We start from the raw sequence: 16,631 nt of genomic DNA on the forward strand, positions 1-16,631 counted from the left end.
CAGTATGAAATTCAATAGCGACCAATGGGACACCTAGACCTTTCATTTGACACTAAGAACATTAAAATCGGTCCAGCCATCTCCGAGAAAAGTGAGTGAGATTAAAAGCGTCACATACACACACACACACATACACACACACACACACACACACACACACACACACACACACACACACACACACACACACACACACACACACACACACACACACACACACACACACACACACACACACACACACACACACACATACATACACACACACAGAAAATGCTCAGTTTTCGAAACTGAGTCGAATGGTATATAACATTCGGCCCGCAGGACCTTCTTTCCATTTCCGGTTTTCCAAGTGATTTCTATACCTTTATACTATATATTTATATAGTAGAAAGGCAAAACATGTTCCTACGACAAACCATTATAGAAATCTTTAAGAAAAATACTTTCGTTTTCAAAAAAAAGCATGGTTTTATTGGGCATTTCGTATTAAAATCTTGAAAAAGCAAAATCTGTTTATATCCATTCAAGACCTTATTCTTGATTTAGGACAACGTAACATTGCAAAATGTTGTAATTATGTAAATCCATCCACCATTCAAGACATAAAATTTAAATGTGTTTTTCCCTGCAACGCATAGCAGTATAAAAAAGTCTAGCTACCATGTGCCTAACAGCATGAATATTTTTATCATTGGCGGTCCGATAAACAATATTTAATTGAAAAACATATTTGCAGTCGTGCCACATCGATGCTATTTAAGCAAAATAATAAGAAACTAATACATATAGAGTAAACACATAAACATAAAGAGAACAAATACCAAAGATCGACGAAGAATTGCTTAAAATTTCCGGTATTTTCATCAATATGAATATAACTCAACCTAGCCGAAGAAAAAACCAAAGATCCAATTCAGCTAAATAAGCTAAACATATTCATCGTGAACAATTGTAACAAACAGTAACAATTGCATTTCTCCTTAAAGCATCTCGACACCTTCGATACGGTGCATTGTCCGTATCCAATATTCATTATTCATTCTTTCATTCTTTTCATTTTCATTATTCATCAGAATATCGGATAATCATTATTAGCAGTTATTTTCATGATGCAATCAAAATCCTATAGATGTATTATTGGTAAAGGATAAGGTCCATTATTGGTGAAGGAATGTGTCCTAATTTTCAGAAGGAATGGCATGGAAATTTATCTGTGAAATTTCGAACAACTATTGAATCTTACCGGAGACACGATTGAAAAAAAAAAGTTATAGTTGAAATTAGCTGAATGCATAACGCAAGCACATTAAAAAATTGTCTTTGGCTATCTGTTCTCTGTTACAAAGATTTTCCGTATGATATAGCTTTTCATCGACATTAAATCTTCCACATCAAATAAAAAAAATTAATTCTTCGCAATCCAAATCGTATCCCTGTAATTTTCGCAGTATATCCGATAACCTTTTTGTCTAAAAATGTTTCATTATATTGAATACGGCCCTAAATCGTTGGGCAAACGCCGGTTTGCACGTTTCCGACACTCATTTTCGTAGTAATTTTTTCCTGCTGATTACGAATTACCACATTACGAATGCAACCTTGGAAAGGTTCGCGAGCTGTTAAACCTCGTATCTGTAACAAAAAAAGGAAATATTATTATTGCTTAAACGCAAAAACAAATACGAACCCTTTGAAGGTGAGGATGTCCACCCAGGAACAGTGGTCTTGTGGTATCCGTCGATCCGGAACGGGCGTCACCAATGGCCGGATTAGAACTAACATCATTGACCTTAATAGTGATCACGTACAATGATTTGATCGCAGTTATTGTACGCCATTGGCCGTCGCACAAATTTTCACTAGGATCTGGCACGTACATAGCCGTAAATGGCTCGTCGCCATTGCTTACTGTTAAACTAATATTTCCGTTGATCAATTCCAGAACAAAGAAGGCTCGTTTGCCATGAACTGACATTAGTAGACCGGTTGATGAACGTGGTTTAATATCCATACTAACGGTTAACTCCGTGCCAACTTTAAACTTTTCACGAAGTTTGACGATACCGCCTCCCTTTCCAAAGAATACTCCGCTTTCAATTTGTGATGAGCACGGAATAGTTTGTGTTATGTTAGAAGGTGCTCCTAAAGGTCGGTTGAATGCTTGAATATCGTTAATACATCCAATAAACTGATCTCGCTCCAAGATGTTTTTATCAATCTTAAGATTAAGTGCAACATCTTCATAATGTTCACCTCCGGATACTCCACCAACAAAGAATGGAGCCTGCACTTGCATAGTTCTAGTATTTCCAGCTGATTCCCCATGAACTTCGTCCTCGCTATCGACTACCAATTTACCCTTGTTTTGATACCGAGAAAAGAGCACCGTGTGCCATTCGTTATCGTCGTATCGTCGTTCTGAACTTATATTGGACGACCCAGAGCCGCAATTAAATGAGTGGAAGACTTTACCGTCTCGCAAATATAAGGCGATGAAATCTGTGTGCCGTGCATCAGCAGCGTAGAAGAGGACTCCCTCCGAAAACTCCGTCTTGAAACTTAGTGAAAACTCGTAATGCTTCCTAATTTCCTTTGGTATTTTACTGAATTCAATATGACTAAACGGTCCAGTGCCAAATCGGTAACCTGCATCAAAATCGACATCTTGATCTGGAACAACAGGCAATTTGCATGTTGGTTCCGGTTTTTCTGGTGGTGGCCTTGGACGACGTGTAGTTGTAGATGTTGTAGTTGCCTCCGTGGTTGTGAAAACAACTTTTGTATCAGTAGTATATTCAATGTCTGTCTCAGTCGGCTTAGACGGTGGTCTAGGTTGCTCTTCACTATCACCATCGATTTCATTTTTCTTGTCGGCATTAGATTTGGCGTCTTCAGTTCCGAATCGTGATCCAGTAAATAGAACTGGTTCGCTCGCACCATCTGGATAGTATAAAGGCACTTCGCTTGTACTAACTGCAAACAAATCTTTAGAACAATGATCTAGGACAGCCGACTTTTTGTCTTTCAAATTGGCAAAGTTTACAATTTGACCATTGACAGTAACATCACGAAGACATCCCCAGAAATATGCAGGAGTAACGATAGCTCCTTTTGGTGTCACAAAATTTTTCGGTAATCCACCAAAGTAAATTTCTCCATCTGCAATATATAATGGCGGTGGAACCTCATCCGATACAAACGGATCACTATCGTCAACAACCAGCGAGAGACGGTCATTTTCGTGTGTAGCAGTAACAGCATGCCATTCACCATCATTATAGCGATTGCTACCAGTGTTCAGTTCTTCTTTGGAGCTCCTCAAAACCAACACTCCATCTTCCATTGTTAATCCAAATGTACCACTCTGATCGTTATTCGCGGTATAGAATAAAATACCATGACCTTGAATTGTTTTGAATTTAATATTCACTTGTAGTCCATTTGATGAAGCCACTCCAGGTTGACTGACATATCCGAATTGATGCGGTGGGAATGATAAAAGCGAAGAGAACTTCATTGGGCATCCTGGACGCACATCCAAAGCCTTCTGGTTGATGCTCAAATCCACCTTCGTTCCCAGAATATAAACATCATCGATACAGCCATCGAATCCTTTAGTGGTTACTTCAGTATGATTTATCTTGCCAGGATAGCCTCCGAAGAACATTGATTCCGAGATCTTTAATGGTTCAACCGTTCCCGGGAAGTTCACATTGGATGTTTCCTGATAAACCACATTACCATCGACGGTAAGCTTACCGGTTGCACCATCCCGTTCAGCAGAAACTATATGCCAATTATCGTCGTTAAATGATCCGCTTGAGCCAATCGTAACTGCTTCAGCGTGTTGACCCAACTTGAACTGGAATACAATTGCTCCTTGCTTCATCTCAACGGATATGAAATGACGATTTCTTCCAGCATAGAATAACAACCCATCCTGTGCGTCTTGGGATGCTTTGAATCGGAACTGAATATGCGAACGATGCCTAAACGAATACGATTTGGCATCTACCATGACATATCCATTACCACCAAATCTAAATCCAGTTGTGGGCTTATCTTCGTCTAGCAACTTGTCTCGTTCAATACCACCATGCACATTTTGAGCATCAACAAAGTTCCACAAACCAACATGCTCACCTCCTATTTGTAAGTTCTGAATCTGACCATTGAATTCACCTGACTTAACGTCATTCGGCATATTGTAATCTACTGGATAGCCACCTACAAAGAGTTTGCTATTTTGATCAACATTAAATACATTGTAAGCACCCGGTAGTATTTGCTCCTTCGGATGAATCATCTCAGTGCCATTTTCTAATTCTTCTCTAATAGTGAGCTTAACGTTATTTCCACTCCTGTCGATAATAGCTTGATACCACTTATCATCCGCCACATACTTCGGATTGATGACCTTTTCAGGATCATTACCCAAATCAATCGATAACACCGGGTAACCATTTTCAATCTCCAATGCCATATAGTCGTCTCGTGATGTTTTCTTAGCATCTGGTTTCACCTCATTACCTACATAAAATAGAAAACCTTCGGGTTTATTGGTCTTGAAATAGGCTGACACAGTAGAGTTCGTGGCCATCTGTGAAAGGACTTCCGGTGGTTTAATCTCGAGTGTTGTATTTGGATGGAAGGTCATTCCAAACTTTATGCTGTTTGCCAACGCCCTAGCACTGGCAATTTGCTTTTTCAGCGATTCTAATCTGTCGCCTACGTCACTTACTATCGAATCAATCTTATTTTGCTTATCTTCTACTTCATTAACGAGTATTTCAACTTTAGGAATCATTTTCTTATATTGTTCAATCTGGCTACCAGCGTGCTGAATGTCCTTATTAGTTCTATCGATATCCTTCGGCAACTGTTCTGCCGCGTATACACTTTTCGGCAGGTCGGTTATAATAGGATCTAGAATTTTCAGCGCATTTTGTGAATCATTCAATGCATCGATTGCTTGATCTCTAGCATTTTCCCAAGTGTTAGTAAATGATTCTTCGGATATTCCATCCAACGATTGATTGATTGAGTATAATGCATCATCGCTTAGCTGATTACTATTTTTTATATAATCTACTGTTGATACGGATTTATTAATATGCGGTTCTAGATCTGTTTGCAATGAGTGTAGCGATCGCATGGCATCATTTAATAACTCTCTAGAATCTCTATCGGATACTCCTGCCCGTTGTTCGATTCCGGAAGTTAATTCTGTAGCGTTATTCGCCAGCTGTTGTGTATTTTCTATATTTTCGCTAGCTGCATTGATAGCGGAGGCAATTTTCGAGTAAGCAGTCGCTGCCTTTAATGCTGTTTCTGAATTGGCCGTAACATTTGAATAATTGGCAGTAAGACGTTGAGACTCATCTTTAAGATTTGCGGCATACTCAATCGCTTCCTGAATGCTATTTGATAAGTCCTGGTATTTCCTCTCTTGCTCAGGTAAATCTTTGTCAACTTTGGAATTCAGCTGCTTCAGTTCCGAATTTGCAATATCTAGCTCATTATGAGTTGTGTAAATATCTAAGCTAAGCTTTGAAGAATTATCAATCAATTTTTTGGCATTCTCTATATTATCCAGAGCTTCCTTTGAATGAGCTGATACAGTATCAAACTTTGAATCCAAGGTACCCTTATTCTTATTGTTTAGCTTCGCCGTAAGACGACTCTCATCTTCTATTTTCAAACTCCAATTATATAAGTCCTCCAGTTTAACATCGTATTCGCCAATATTGTATAACAATTTGTTAAGTCTGTCATGTTGTTCCTGTACTGGACGGGCAAATTGGTCAACTTTCGCCAATAGTTCAGTTGCATTTTCTAGCTGTACATTTAAGCTTCCCGGTGTAGCTGAATATTGTTTAATCAAATCAAGATAATTAACTGCTTCAGCGTACGCTTGATCCAATTTGTTTGTTTCTGATTTGCCCAGATTTTCCGCCAATTTTTCTACTTCGCTAATGGCATTATTGGTGTTGATATTCGCAAATCTACATGAATCTTTAATATTTGAAGAAGCTGTAAGTAATTGTTCACTTCTTGTCGACAGATCGTTAGTGTTTTGATCTGCATACTGAATACGGCGATCCAAATTTTTCACATCCATTTCTAATGACTCTACTTGCTGACGTGATGGGTTCAAATTAACACCATGAGGATCCAACTTACGAACCGCAGGTTCAATTTTATCAACTAGATCGTTGAAATAATTCAATTTTTGTGATGTATAGTAATCATCAGCCACTGTTTCAATATCATGCAACACAGGGTCAATTAATTCTTTTAAAGCATCCGTTACATCCAGTAAAGCATGATGACAACCATCACAAACTTGACAGCCTGTATCAGGAATCAAAACCCACCTGTAGGGACACGAGTCACATTTTTCTCCTACAACACCAGACAAACATTCACATTGACCAGTTTGAGCATTACATCCTAATCCTCTGGAGTAATCGGTGTTACATGAACATGGCACACAACCGTCCTCAGTATAATTCCAATAACCAGGTTCGCAACGATCACACTGTCGTCCAGTAACGCCAGGCTTACATGCACATTTTCCGCTATGATCATCACATTGTGTACTATTAGAAGCAATACCACAATCACAAGCATTGCAACCATGGCCGGATTCGAACCCATAGTGATCATCTTCACATCGATCGCATTTTTCACCAATCACGTTCATGTGACAGTTACATGTACCAACAAAGTTATCGCAATGCTCCGTGCCCAAAGTATCACAAATACAGCTTTGACAATCCTTCAGTTGTACAGCATCACCGTAGAAGCCAGGAGCACAAAGGTTGCAAGCACGTCCGTACGTGTTGTTTAAACAAAGCAGACATTCGCCCGATACGGAGTCACAGGAACCTGGTTCGTCTGGATTTATATTACCTGAACAATCACAAGGCCTACAGACCTCGCCCTCAATATCCGGTTGACCGAAAAATCCCGATGCGCAACTCTGACACTTTTCTCCTGTGTAACCCGGCTTGCACTCGCAATGAATTTCATATCCATCCTCAGAAACTTCACATGAAGTAGCAAAATTATTCGATTCGATCGGCAGCGGACAAGCGCAAATCATGCAATCATTAGGAGATCCTCGAGTCGCGTTACCATAATAGCCCTCAATGCACTGATCACAATGCTCTCCAGTAGTGTAGTGCTGACAAGCGTTACATATTCCAGTATTACAATCACAAGTTTCCGCGTGTCCGTTACACTGACAAGGAATGCAGTACCCTCCGTATGGGCCATTAGGATCACGGTAATAGCCAGGAGCACAATCTTCACATGACAGTCCTGTGTATCCTGGCGGACAAGTGCATCGTTCAACAGCTAATTCTTCATACATGTCATAATGACCAGGATCATCGTGGGCCATAGTTAAACTGACATCCGAAACGACTGTTGATAGACCATTCTCCCAGTAAGAAGCTCGAATGTAGATCGCCTTCAAATCACGTAGAATCATCATAAACTGTTCGCGTGAAATGGGTCCACCAGAAGCTGTTTGAAAACTGGATTCCACCATTTGAACTCGTCCACTGAATAAAGTATTTGAAGCCGGTTGTTCAATGCTCTGATGAGTAATCACCATATTCTTTCCTTCTAAAATGACATCAGGTCCTATCAGCGAACTTCCAAAGAGACCGTTAGTGTAGTATATTTTGTATGTTAAGTAACCACCATATGCAGTTATGTGGCTGTTCAAATCCAGAAGGTGATCCAGCATACCAAAATATGCTAAACCAGAAAGCAGCTCCTCGTTATCCACGTCGCTAAGTGCTACCTCTGCCGAGGTTTCATTAATCATAATATCGCCATCTACAAGCCACGGCGAGATAATTGGTTTTCCTCCTGACAATTTAATAGTATTCAAAGAAACATCTTTCATCATACTGACGTTGAATGGTCTAAGGAAAGCTGTTTCGCATAACGTGGTATGTCCAAAGCAAAAACATTTTGTGCATCCTTCTGGATTCGCAGCTTGCAAATTATATGTTCCATCAACACACTGACTACATTCCCGGCCTTGTACATTTTTCTTACAGAAGCACGTCTCGTCAGTTTGATCACAAATCTCAAATGTTGTTCCACGGATATCACATTTGCAGGGTTCGCAATATGGAAAGTTGAAGAATCCATACTGACAACGGTCGCAAGCTCTATCCACTACGTTGGATTTGCATTCGCACTCTCCACTTTCAAGATCACATTGAAGATTGTTGTTTGCTACACCCAAGGGATTGCAGTTACATTCTTCACATCCAATGATCTGATCGTAACCAAAAGTGAAGGGCATACATTGGTCACATTTTTCGCCAGTAACCCGGTCTGGACAAATGCATTCGCCAGTATCTTTTTGGCATAGAGCCGTTGATGGGCAATCACATGGCTTACAATCCGGGAATCCATAATAACCTGTCTTACATGCTTCGCACTGTCGTCCTATAATAAAAGGTTTGCATTGGCACTGACCTCCAAATTGTTCACATTCAAAACTAGTGGAACCATAATAGTCGCAGTTACAAGGCAAAGCTCCGCTATTGTAATCCGCCGTTAGCGAAAATACAGCTTGTTTGCAAAATTCGCTTGCATTCAATTGAATATGAAAATGATCCTGCCCGCACTTCTGAATAAATTCCTTAGTTTGATCAAAAGTCTCCTCCTGCAGCAAATCGTCATAGAACTGATCCGCTGGTACCAATAAAATATAATCCAACCATACGCCTTTGGTAACTCCACTCAACAAAGTTAAATCAAACGTATCTTCCAAGTCAAACCAAATCATGCCGTTGTCTTGCCTAAGAATCTCGCGACATCCAGAATTGGCTGGACAATGTCTCAGGTGTAGCTTGCCATCATAGTTCTGTCGATCCGCTTCAATGTGATATTGAATATTGAACGTCGGATGGTTCGGTTGGTAGAATTTCACAATCACTACATAACGTTGGTTGTTAGGAACTTTTGTTTTGATATTTAACGGCTGCTCATCCTTATCTAGATAAATCAGCTTGGTCGCATTATCAAACAAATCACTTGGATTGGTTTCGGCAATACGGTCTTCGTTATCAGTTTCAAATTCTATCTTCTTAGAGTCCGGGGCAGTACGATAAGTTGTCAGCACACATTTTTCATTTTCCATCACACAAACCGGGCTGGGACTGATGTAGTCAATTGACCATTCTTCATATGGAATTGCAGTGATAGATGTTATCGCGACTGCCCCATTTGGTTCTTGACTCGAGACGGTAATTGGTTTTCTGTTGTTCGAGTCTATATAGAATACTTTTTCACGAGACTCTTTATCAATAACCGGCTGGCGACAAATTGTGGTGTATGTGCATGGATAAGCTGTCACTGTGCCGTCTTGCTCAATATCTCCAATTTGGTTGATTTGCAGAACGGAAATTTCGGGATAGTTCCGATTAGTAATATAGTCAACCACCAAAACATATCTACCAGGTCGTGGAACATCCAGTATATAGTTGAGTTCATTTTGATCAACAGTAAGCAACGGAAGATTTTCTTCTTTTATGACATCCAGATGTTCATAATCTTTGAAGTACTCTCCTGGTTTGAATGATTCATCACCCTCAGCAACATAGGCTTCGACTTGTGGTTTAAATTCAATAATATTTGGATATTTGTAGTGCCGACACAGGCCTCGATCATTTATCTCACAAGGTGTTTCGATTTTCTTAGTCAACAGTGGGGCTTCATAATACGCAGCAGGAAGCAGCACGAAGTAATCCAAAAACACATTTTTATCGGTTTTGATGCTGATTGTATATCGACCTGGATCCAAAACAACAGGAGAAGGAATCTCACCTTTTGCTCCAGATACAGTAACGAACTCGGGCTGACCATTAGGTTTAAAAAGAACTTTCGCTTTTTGCTCTAACTCCGTTGGATTGTCCGGCGTAATCAAAATCTGAGCAATCACGTTATCTTGCGTTGGATTTTTATAGCGAATTACGAGACGATACACCGAAGATTTCTTTATGCTAACCTCATTGATAACTTCATTTTGAAGACCAGAGAAAACTGCGTAACCACGTTTACTAAAATCAGGAAACACATCCTCGTGAAATTGATAACGTACTTGTGCTCCGGAAGGAGTATATCCATCCTCGTATTCAAACTGGAACTGATATAGTGTAGGAAAATAATGGGTAGTCAACGGATACGTGCAAGTTCTCCCAGAAATCCTTGGGTGGCACTTGCACTGACCAGTCTCTTTGTTACAAATATCATCAGCTGCACCTCCTATATCACAACCACAATCCTTGCAACCGAATAAGCTTGCCCCAAATAAGTCAAAAGTGCCGTCTTTGCAATCAGAGCACTGACGACCAGTTACAGATGGTTTACAAGCACACTGACCGGTTTTAGTATCACATGTGTCTAATGCGCCAATTGTACCATCAATGAAGCATTCACAATCTTCACACCCATGAGGGTTGCTTGCATTCAAATTCCAGTATAGAGGTCGGCACTTGTCACAAATTCTTCCTTGAACACGTTCTTTACATTGACACAACTCTCCAGCAGGTACAGATCCACATCCAGCGAACTTTGCAATTACTCCAGCTGGGTCACAATTACACTCCTCACATGCAGGAAAATTGTAAAATCCTTCTTTGCATTGGTTGCATGTTTTACCATCAAAGTTATCAGCGCACTGGCATTGACCCTCATTATTACAAGACAATCCAATTGATCCGTGAGCATTACAGTTACACGGTAAGCATTCGGGATATTGATAATACCCTGGTTGACACATTGTGCATTGTCGCCCAGAGAAATTTGGTAAACATGCACATTTTCCGGTTATGTCACAAACTGTGGATACACTTCCAGCTCCAGAACAATTGCACGGTACACAATCTGGGTAGTTGTAATAACCTGCAATACACTGGTCACAACGTGGACCCCCATAACCTTCCCGGCACAGACACTTTCCATTTCCTTTGTCGCAAACCTCTTCTTGTGTTCCTCGAACGTCACAGTTGCAATCTGAAAGTTGTATAGTTGGTTAAGACTTATTTTCGACCTTTTACAATATGTGAGTACATACATGAGCATGTCGGGTAGTTGAAGAACCCATCCTTGCACTTATCACAGTGTTGACCAGCGAAGTTCGGCTTACACTGACATTGACCCGACTCATAGCTACAAACGTGACTTACTGACCCGATCTCATTACACCCACAAGCTGAAAATTGAAAAACAGTTAGTTACACACCACATAGACACACTCTAAACAATTACGTTCGCATTCCGGAAAGTCGTAATAGCCTTCCGCACATTGCCTGCAGTGTGCCCCACCAAAGTTTGGTTTGCAGGGACATTCTCCATTCACAGCTTCGCAATGATATCCGATCGTGCCGTTTAGGTTGCACTCGCATGGGCGACAATTGGGATAACCGAAATGCCCGTACGAACAGGAATCACAATTCGGAGGATTGAATTCACGTCGACATTCACAATGTCCTGTCTCCTCTTCACAATTTCCGGTTGAATAGAAGTGATTGCAGTTGCATGCTGAAAGATGAAGATCAATGGTATTACCTATTTATCAATGGATGCACAGCACCTTGCAAATACTTACGCTGGCATACATCAGTTTCATTCCAATATTTTCCATATGGCCGATAAAAGGTATTCTTGCACTTGTTGCAGTTAATACCCTCGGTATTATCTTGACAATTTTGACAAACACCACCGCCCTCATAGAAACCATGAATATCCAAGGAAAGTCGTTGTTCGTCAATCTCTTCCGAATATGTACATTCATTTGAATGTCCATGACAATTACAGGCTACAATGCAGAAATATTGGTATAGTATTTGAAATTAGCCATCAAATTAGTCGAAACACTAATCGTATATTAAAAATACTTTTTCGAATAAAATAACAATTATGTGTTTGAAAATAGATTCTCTACAGTATTCTGGTTCTGGTTGAATATAATGAATATATTTTCATGATCAGATTTAGCACGAAATCTGCTTCTAAACTTCGAAAAATCGACCAAACTCGTGTTTTTAGTCTTTGATCTTGAATGCGGTCAGGCATTAATATTAATATTTTTTTGAAAACGTTGGTTCTACAATTGATGGAGGGACGGTAGGGGGAAATAATGAAAACGTATCTGGTATCTGGTTATTTTTAGATACAAATTGTGCCTCTTCCTCCATCTACTGTAGAAACCACCGACCGAGAAGTTTTAATCTAATTTGTTTTTACTGTCAGGACGACGACACTATGCAGGCCCTTACGACTTGCAAGGTACTGCGCGTGACGCTGTTCGTCTGTCAGCGTGTTAGCCGCGAACGGAGAAAAGCTCCGTTCCTATGAAATAGACCAAACTCGTGTTTTTAGTCTTTGACCTTGAAATGCGGAGATTAAAACTTCTCGGTCGGTGGTTTCTACAGTAGACGGAGGAAGAGGCAGAATTTGTGTCCAAAAATAACCCAACCAGATACGTTACTACCTTAAAAAGTGGGTTTTGCAGTCTCCTTTTGTCCAGCGCCTCTGCGGTTCAAAGGGTTCAAATCCGGTTATAATCTCAGATTATAGCTTGGTTCGACCCATGCACCTTCCAGCATTGGACAAAAGATAGGAGTCATAACGACTACTTGTTAAGCGGAGCTACTAATAACCCCCCCCCCCCCTCCCACCTTCCCGCTCTTTCCCCTCCACTCCAAAAAAAATTTCATTACTTTACCCCTACCGTCCCTCCATCAATTGTAGGACCACCGTTTTCAAAAAAATATTAATTCGAAACATCAATATTTTCCTTTCATAACGTACCTTCACATTGGAATGGTCTAGCATTTGTATTTTGCCGCCATTTCTTTTGCTCAAAGCCTGGACAACACTCATTACATTGAATACCACAGGTATTGTGTTGACACTGACAGGCTAAGATTCTCGTTGGTGATCGTGGATCTAAGACGTTACAAGTATTTGCATGACCGTTACACATGCAGCGACCACCGATCGAAATATCCTTAATTGAGTAAAAGTACTGGAAAAATTAACCGTCAATACCTATTTATTTTCGTATATGACACAAAAACCTACTCGTCTGGTCACTGTTGGATCTTGTCGCGCAACAGACATAAGATGTCCCAGTAAATTCTTTGTACGAAGAAGACGAATTCTTACATTAGTTGCACGAGTCCATTCCTGCAGCGTTGTCGAATTAAAATAGTTGTTGGCTGATGGACGGTTATTCAGAAGCATAACGGGAATCTGAAATAAATTCCTTGTTAGCTCGTAAGAAACTACCTAAGAAGCTGATACTAATGATCAACGGCGTATAATTCTCTATTCTCAAACGCAATGTTTTACTCACCTCACCATTTTCTAGTGGCACAATTTTTGAGTACTCAGTGGTGCAAATAACATCATCATCACTAGTTATGGGACGTAGACTTTCGGCTCCGAAATATGTCTCGCAATCAGATGGAGAATCCGAAAAATGTTGCCATGGAAGCCATGTTTTACCATAATCGATAGACTTTTCCAGTGTCCACAGGCCAGGTCGGGGTGAGTTCCCCATACGAATGAACAAATACGCCACATGAAACTCCTAAACGATTCAGAAAAGATACAGCCGTTCTTGTTAGTAAATTGCTGACGAAGGGAATAATTGTTGAAGTGCATTCAGTGCAGTAATTGTTGCTGCTCTATATTTAAGCATTTAAGTAAATGTAAATGTAGAACGCCGCAATTCAGTAATGCTCATTTCTGCACCATATTTTCATGCAGTATGATCTCACATGCAGTAAAATTGAAACGCGATCTACATGGTTGCCTCTACATCTACTATCAGTGTGATTTCAAATAATTAAACACTTGTTTGGTAGAAATAGCGTTCGGTCGGTTTTATAGATAGATAAAAATAAAACTCAACACTATATTCATTATACCAAAATTACAATTACGATTTTCGATCAATCAAAATTTACCACGTCTAACCTGTGCTGATTCGGGAACTAGGAACCAACAAACATGTTATTTGAATGTAGTAACTTTTTCAACTATTGAATAGCCAAAAACCGGGTAACATGCACCTGTTTGTAGTCTCCAAAACTACTCATCGCCAGTCATTGTCAACACATTGCACTCTACATTTTTTTACATTGAAAAATTTAAAACCGTTATTAGTATTTTGGCATTCACTGTACTACTCCCTGGTAGACGCTTGTTGTATTCCATCACGTTTGTTTGAATAAAGAATGAAGTCATAGCTATACAAAACAGAAGATCAAACATGCACGACCAGTTTTCTGAATAGAAAAGTTTATGTCATTTCTATTTATTACAAAGTTTTTTCAATCAAGACCACCACGTGCACATTCATTTGGAAATACAGCAAAGCCATACGCTTATAAAATATTCGTGCCGATAACTTTGATATTTTTAATAATAACTAACCTGTCCAAAGTCGATAGTAAGGTTGACCTCATTATATTTCATGCCACGCGAGAGTGGAGGACTCTGCCACCAATTTTCTGTTCCATCGATGGCATACTCGGCCGGGTGGCTCTTATCTGGAACGCTCGGATCACACACATCACAAACCTATTTCAGAATAAAATGCGAGAAAAATATTAAACATGCTTGCGATAGGACTATCGAAGAGTGAACTTTATGCTCATTTCCGGTCAAGCAGTCTAAAACTCAAAAACTGATAAGAGTTAAAGCTCGACTGACTCCATGAGTCTTTGTATAAAATGTCTGCGCGGTGCTAACATACAACAATTGAATTGAAAAAAAAACTTACCTGTCCTTGAATAACAGAGTATTGATTAAGATGATCGTTTTCGGTATTTGCTCCAACCAGCTTGCAATACAACTCGGCACCGTCAGTGTCTACACCGCAAGTGGCCGATGCAGTGATTTTACGTCCCTCGGCGAGATTGAAATAAGGTGGCGTGAGTTCCGACCGGACCGAAGCTATCGCCACGGATAGCAACAGTGCGATCGTAATTGTGGGTGCGTAACAGCGACCCATCGCTCGATCGCGTTTTAACGGAACGACTCTAGTTGAATCAGAAAAAATTAAAATCATTTCCAATGATAAGCTATAATATTTATGTTGGTATTTTGAATATTCAGGAGAATTTTTTTGACACGAATTATATAATGTCTTAATCAGTTATATAATTATTCTATCATATCTACGCTTAAGGTATCTATTGAATCATATAACTCGCACGCATGTGTTCACATGTGAATCGAATGTGAGATTCACCATGCGTAATCCAAACATTGTTTTGATTGTTTGAACTCGTTCCTTTACCATGCTTCCTACACCTTCGCTTTGCATACACATTCCTAAGAAACGTGAAAATCCATCTCCATTAGAAACTTCACACACGTGCATAACACAACCGGTCCTTCGCCTCAAACTGTAGTAAAACACTAACGAGCATAAAATTCTAAATATACCACATATACGCTTCTCTCAGCACAAACCAGCCCAACCCATCAAGACTAAAAAACACATCATCGACACATTCCCAGAATGAGCTAACACTACGGAACGAATGACACGAATTTGGAACTTTTTTGATCTTCTCAGCCTTTTCGTTTGAGTTTTCCATTCAACTTTTATAATCATTCTTATATGTTACGTTTTTAGGATTATTTTTCTTAGTTTCGGTTCTTTGTCAACGCGAAAAGAAAGATTAACGACGACCAACATGATTTGGTTGAAAATCAGCTTTGAATGCATCCTCTTCGTTTTCCTCATTCTCACATGCTTCGTATGAATTCGAACGCGTTGGCGATGATGACTACAGCAGGATGCATAAGCAAGCATATTTCATAACTAAAATTGTTAGGGTGCACTTCGATATGGCTAATTTTAAAGTGCTGCCTTTGCTATCAGCCTATGATTTTTCACTTTGAAATGATTTACAAAACTTCATTATAAAACTGGGCCTTTGAAATTATCAAAAGTACGGCAACCAAACACGACAACTTGTAACAAAACGTGATTTGCATATTCAAATTCGACTAGACGTTTCACTTTACCCAAACTCTCCAGGCTCCGACCGCAGGTTAATTATCACTAAATCACAATGCTAAATATTCCACTTCAACTCTTATCTGATTCAGTGTTTAAATTTTTCTCCCGTTTACTCGTTTTCACTTGGTCCTTCCTACGTCCATTCGGTTCGATCGTCAGCACGCAACTGAAGATTTTGAATTTCTTCAAACTAGAACTATGCTCTCGGCGGACGCGAATTACTTGCAACAAGAAGAAGTTTATGTGGCGTCGCGGCGCCTGGAATTGTGATCGTCTTCCTACATATTTCCACAAGCTTGCGCACATGTGATTTTACCAGTACCCCGACGACATGGTGCATAAAGTTGAACATTGACGAACGCGAACGAAGCGGTAGAACATTTATAGAGTATTTTGAAGCGCGAATGATTATTCTGTCGACAGGTTGAAACGTTCTATATAAAATTGTTTTTACCGGCAACTTATTAGTCTATCGTAGTTTTGACGTATTTTTGACGTGACGTCTTTGTATTATTGGCAAGCCACTTTTTTATTAGAGAAATTTTAAACC

General features: G+C 39.8%; 1 protein-coding gene across 1 annotated transcript; it reads right to left on the reverse strand.

Annotated features, from left to right (window-relative positions):
* Window positions 1-346: 346 nt before the first annotated feature.
* On the reverse strand, window positions 347-16,215 carry LOC128738750 (laminin subunit alpha). Its single transcript, XM_053834100.1, has 11 exons — window positions 16,087-16,215; window positions 14,831-15,089; window positions 14,482-14,628; window positions 13,397-13,633; window positions 13,123-13,293; window positions 12,850-13,066; window positions 11,645-11,854; window positions 11,305-11,577; window positions 11,111-11,248; window positions 1,691-11,049; window positions 347-1,635 (listed from the first exon to the last, which is right to left on the reverse strand). The coding sequence occupies exons 2-11, from the start codon at window positions 15,059-15,061 to the stop codon at window positions 1,504-1,506; spliced, it is 11,115 nt and encodes a 3,704-aa protein (XP_053690075.1). The 5' UTR covers window positions 15,062-15,089; window positions 16,087-16,215; the 3' UTR covers window positions 347-1,503.
* Window positions 16,216-16,631: the final 416 nt, after the last annotated feature.

This window comes from Sabethes cyaneus, chromosome 2, assembly GCF_943734655.1.
Source record: "Sabethes cyaneus chromosome 2, idSabCyanKW18_F2, whole genome shotgun sequence".
NCBI classification, from domain to species: domain Eukaryota; kingdom Metazoa; phylum Arthropoda; class Insecta; order Diptera; family Culicidae; genus Sabethes; species Sabethes cyaneus.

What these genes read in the sequence shown, in the direction of transcription:
- LOC128738750 (XM_053834100.1), bottom strand. Translation starts at nt 15,061, where the DNA reads ATGGGTCGCTGTTACGCACCCACAATTACGATCGCACTGTTGCTATCC. An exon ending in ACTCTGTTATTCAAGGACAG is followed by an intron (nt 14,629 to 14,830) that starts GTAAGTTTTTTT and finishes ATTCTGAAATAG; the next exon opens with GTTTGTGATGTGTGTGATCC. An exon ending in GACATCCTCACCTTCAAAGG is followed by an intron (nt 1,636 to 1,690) that starts GTTCGTATTTGT and finishes TTTTTGTTACAG; the next exon opens with ATACGAGGTTTAACAGCTCG.